This window comes from Cynoglossus semilaevis, chromosome 14, assembly GCF_000523025.1.
Source record: "Cynoglossus semilaevis isolate Cse_v1.0 chromosome 14, Cse_v1.0, whole genome shotgun sequence".
NCBI classification, from domain to species: Eukaryota; Metazoa; Chordata; class Actinopteri; order Pleuronectiformes; family Cynoglossidae; genus Cynoglossus; species Cynoglossus semilaevis.
In genome coordinates this window covers 28,466,320-28,471,495 of record NC_024320.1, presented here as the reverse complement: position 1 = coordinate 28,471,495, position 5,176 = coordinate 28,466,320, and the positions used below count along the sequence as shown (strand labels likewise).

At 38.6% G+C, this 5,176-nt stretch overlaps 1 protein-coding gene across 1 annotated transcript in view; it reads right to left on the bottom strand.

Moving 5' to 3' along the window:
* The window catches only part of cabp1b (calcium binding protein 1b), an 8,829-nt gene extending 5,913 nt beyond the window's left edge, over positions 1–2,916 (bottom strand). Inside the window, exon 1 of the mRNA XM_008326331.3 lies at positions 2,001–2,916. Within this exon, the coding sequence (XP_008324553.1) occupies positions 2,001–2,042 (42 nt within the window). The 5' untranslated portion in view covers positions 2,043–2,916. The remainder of the gene's footprint in view (positions 1–2,000) is intronic.
* Positions 2,917–5,176: the final 2,260 nt, after the last annotated feature.

The following is a 5,176-nucleotide window of genomic DNA, read 5'->3' as shown; positions in this document are numbered from 1 at the left end:
GGGGGAGGGAGTCAGGGGGTGGTGGAGTCAGGGGGTGATGGAGTCAGAGGGTGATGGAGTCAGGGGGTGATGGAGTCAGGGGGTGATGGAGTCAGAGGGTGATGGAGTCAAAGGGTGAGAGACTAAAGCGTCGTGCAGTTCTTTCGGAGTAGTACTGTAGTTGTCAGAGGAGTTGACTAGAAACCAACTAAAACTGGACTTGATTGAAGAACGACTAGGACTTGGTTTTTGATCTGAAAAGTGATTTAACTCTATTGGAAACTATATATATATATAAAAAATATATAAAATATATATTTACTCATAAAAACTGTATATACATTATATGTTGAAGTACTGATCAAATTCTTAAAGTACATGGTTAATACTACACATCATAGAAATATATTTATATGCTGTATAATTATAACGACAATATTTATATTATTATAACAGTATATATCATATATTTATTAAAAATATTATTATAAAAAATATATGATATAATTTTTATTTTTTATTGTATATTATTGTATGTTCTCTTGTCTTTTCTTCATTAATGTGAATAAATGTCCGACTGGTTTTGACCTTAAAACCTTGTGAATAATAATTTTATGTAGAAAAGCAACAGAATCCTGTGTCATTCCTTATATTCTTACGAACTACAGCCTCAGAAAATGCTACGGTCGCGGCTTGTTCTTACTACAATGCGACTTCCACGTCAGCAGCTAAACAAATTAAGCCACGTGCAGGCGGCATGGACACGGTGTCAGAGCCAATCACAATCCCCGCTGCCGTGTGAAACGGTTCAAAAATAAAACATTTGCGTGACTGGAAATATATGTGAATATTAAGCAGATGCACACGGCACCGACGCTCTACAAATGACCTTCACTCTCCATCTGTTGCCAGTTCGTGCGTCTCTACAGCTCCCTCCGCAGGAGCCGATGCCCACTGGGTAATCTGACCAAGTGATGCGTGGAGCAGAGCTGTCTTGCGGCTCTTCATGCCAGAAAGTGTACGACGAAGCCGCGTGTGCGTGCGTCGTTATGTAAAATGTCTCCGTGTCTAACAACAACAACCGAACAACAAGACGAGGCTGTTGCGAGAACTTCTGCGGCCGTTGGTCACAGTCCACCCCAACGGTTCAGATTATTAAAATATATATTTGTTCAAATCAGTTTCTGATTGACTTTATTATTTAGGCAAATTAGAAACAAATTAGAAGAAAAAAAGATTAAAATATCAGTCAAATTATTAGACGTCACACAACGAGACCTTTGGGATTGAATCATCAAATAAACTCTCATTTTATTTACGACATTATATTCATATATCGATGATATCTTTGAAATTGTTTTGGAAATGTTCTAAAGTAGGAAGTCCACAAGTCAACATACCACAAATATCGTAACCAATAACAAAGGTAAAGTTAGCGTTGCCTCTTAAAATCCTCATAATATTGCTACAAAGAAGATGCAACATGATCTGAGTTTCTTAATTAACCAATAGTTCAGAGAACAGTTATTGTTAAAATGCTTTATAAACTGATGTAACGGAGTTGGGAGGTAACGATACACTCAACTCACGATACGAGATATCTGAGTTTCTTAATTAACCAATAGTTCAGAGAACAGTTATTGTTAAAATGCTTTATAAACTGATGTAACGGAGTTGGGAGGTAACGATACACTCAACTCACGATACGAGATTTTCTGCTCACGATACGATTTGAGCACAATTTTCTGAAACAAAATGAGCGGTGAAATCCATGCAGTACAGACTGAAGAAGCTGCGATGTAACAGTAAAGATAAAGATCCTATAACGATGACGAGATGATTTGATAAAAATTCAAACGTGAATTTTCTTAAGTCGTCGGGTCATGTGATCGACTCACGTCAAGGCTGGGACTGACAGTACGATCAGAAAATAAAGTAGTCAATTAGCAGGTTAGGAAACAGCGTTGGACAAACATGCGGGGAGACGAGCGTCAAACCGACAACCTCGCAGCAGGCCTTACCTTCTTGTGCAGGACTTTTATCGGCTTTACAGAGTTTCCCATTGGAGAAAAAAAAAAGACAAAAACCAAAACAACGGAAAGAGTCGTTTATGTTTTGTCTTTAAGTGCTGCGTTGGTTCGCGTCCTGTTCGTAAGAGCACACGTCTGCATGTGTGTCGGCATGAGTTCCAGGTCATGCATGAGGAAAAGAGGAAGCAAGGAGGGATAGAGGTTCAGTGGGTCAGTGAGCGAGGACGGAGGACGGAGGACATTTGGAGGAAAAAAAAAAAAGGTTGGAAAAATCAGAGATCAGAGAGAAGAGGAAACGAGGTGAGGAGGTGAGGGACGAGGAGAGTCCAGGAGTGACCCGGGGGGTGAGGACGAAAGGAGGGACATGAAGACAAGGAGGTGAGTAAGTGAATAAGAGCAAAAGACAGAGCAGAGGAGACAGAGACAGAGACAGGAAACACGGACGTGGACGGAGCGAGACACCAGAGTCAGGAGTGGGAAAAAACGGCAAGATTACTCCTTCATTCCCTCCTCTCCCCTACAGTCTCCTCACTCCCTCCCTCCCCTCGCCACACTCTCTCTTTTACTTCCTCCCTCTCCCTGTGTCTCTCTCTCTCTTTCTGTCCGTCCGTCCATCCATCCGTCCGTCCCTCATCTCACCATCACTCATGGTTTTATCCATCTTTTCCAACCTGACCATCCAGGCTCATTTGGACCAACATTGACCTTCCTCTGAGCCAGATGCAGTGTAGACATTAATCCACACACACACACACACGCACACACACACACACACACACACTCACACTCACACTCGATTAAACACTCATGGGTGTGGGGCTGTGAAGCTAAAAATATAACACCGTTCCTCTTCCCTCTGTGCAGTTCTGTATCTCCACCCTCAGCATCCAACCATCCTCTGTTTCCTTCTTCATCTCATATGCTCACCCCCCCTCACACACACACACACCAAAAAGTGATGAAATCTGCTGAATAACAACATAATAAGAGCCGTCTGTGGCTGAGACCGCAGGACGGTCAAAAACGTCTCCAGTCAGACCTGTCCCCATCACTTGGAGACAGAAAACAGAAAGTCCAGGGACTGGACAGAAAATACAGGCATCGCTGCAGGGTCAACTCACCTGCACCCCTAGTGGACCACAGAGAAATGACTGCTGTGATTTTGTTTTGTTTTGTTTGTTAGTTTTTTCATTTCTCACTGGTTTATTACTCCCCCTACTGGTGTTACCCTTAAATGTACAGAACAAGAAAAATCCTGTACAATAAAACAAAGGGACACTAACAAAAAAAAAAAAAAAAAAAAGAATCACCACAAGATGGAGCAAGAATTCTGATTTGACAAAAGGAAAAAAAAATTACCAATTATTCAAAATTGAAAATCTATCGATCAGTGGTTCTCAACCTGGGGTTCAATAGGACTATATATAATCTATATATCTACATATATATAGATATATATGTATATATGTTTATATATGTATAAATATATCTGAAATTCTGTAAATATAACATGGACTTGTGTTTGATATTTCCGTAAAACCGTATTGTTTTTTAAATTCTGGAAATATAAAAATAAAAGTTCTACTACAAACTACTGTGTCTTCTACGGTACCGACTCAGAACTCCACCTCTGTCTCCAGACCGTCCTGCTCTGACAGCCTCGTCTCCGTTCAGGACTAACCAACCTCCCGTTAGACCCCGTCTCCTTCTCTTCTACTCCACTAAACGCGTTCCGTTCAGGATCTCTCGGCTCCGTCTCCTCCGTGGATGATTCATCCGTCCTCTCACCGCAGGCTCGTTGTGAACTTCAGAACACATTGGACGTCAGACACAGGAGCCGTCAGGACACATAAAAGTCAGAGCCCTAGTGTGCACGGCTGTAAAAGACGTCCTTCCTCCCGTGTCTCTCAGACCGTTTCCTGTCCTTTACTGTTCTGGACAAACTAGTTCTACGTCTTCCAAACTATTTCTATTATCGGACGAGGCTCTTCCCTTACAGCAATAAGATCAATGCTTTAATATATGTATGTACTGTATGTAATACTGTATATTTATTTATATTTTTAATATTTATGTGCAGTTTTCGGTATCATTCTTAATTGACCAATCAGAGCATATTAACTGTAATTTATTAATTATTTATTATGATCACTTTGGATAAAAGCGTCTGCTAAATGTGTTGTAATGTAGTATAATATAAATATATACAAAAATATTACTAAATATGCTTTGATTGGTCAATTATAAATGATACAAAAATTACACATAAATATTAAAAATATAAATAAATATACAGAGTATTAACATTATTATATTTCAAAAATATTTTTTTCTAATATATATGTTTTTCTTTGTGTAAAACACTGATGTGACCCCTGCAAAAAAATATAAATATATATATTATAATATTAATATATGAATATGCTTTGATTGGTCAATTATAAATGATACAAAAATTACACATAAATATTAAAAATATAAATAAATATACAGAGTATTAACATTATTATATTTCAAAAATATTTTTTTCTAATATATATGTTTTTCTTTGTGTAAAACACTGATGTGACCCCTGCAAAAATATATAAATATATATATTATAATATTAATATATGAATATGCTTTGATTGGTCAATTAAGAATGATACAACAATTACACATAAATATTAAAAAATATAAATAAATATACAGTTTTCATATCATAATTTTGAGTAGTTTGAGTATTTTTATATTAAAAAATAAATTTTTCTAATGTATATCCTTTTTGTATGACACTGATGTGACCCTCCAATCAAATGACAGTGACAGCAGTGGCCCTCGGTCCAGAGGTTGAGACCCGTGTGAGTCATAAAAAGATGATTATGCGTCATCTTTTACTACGTGACCTTGTAGGTCACGGTTCATTAACATGAAAACAGCACACACACAAAAACTCTTTAGCTTCAGTGTTGATTAACATAGGATTTGAGTAAACAGTCGATGAACTGATGAAAGGACGAACGCGTCATCACTGGAGACGATATTGACACGTTCTATTTCAGTCAATTTTACCTCCCTGGTTCCTCCTCTGACTCACTTGTCCCTCTTGTCCTCTGTCTCTCTTGGTGCCTCATGCTGATTTTGCCCTCCCCCCTCTCCTACCTCCTCCCCTCCCCCCCAGCCTGGGG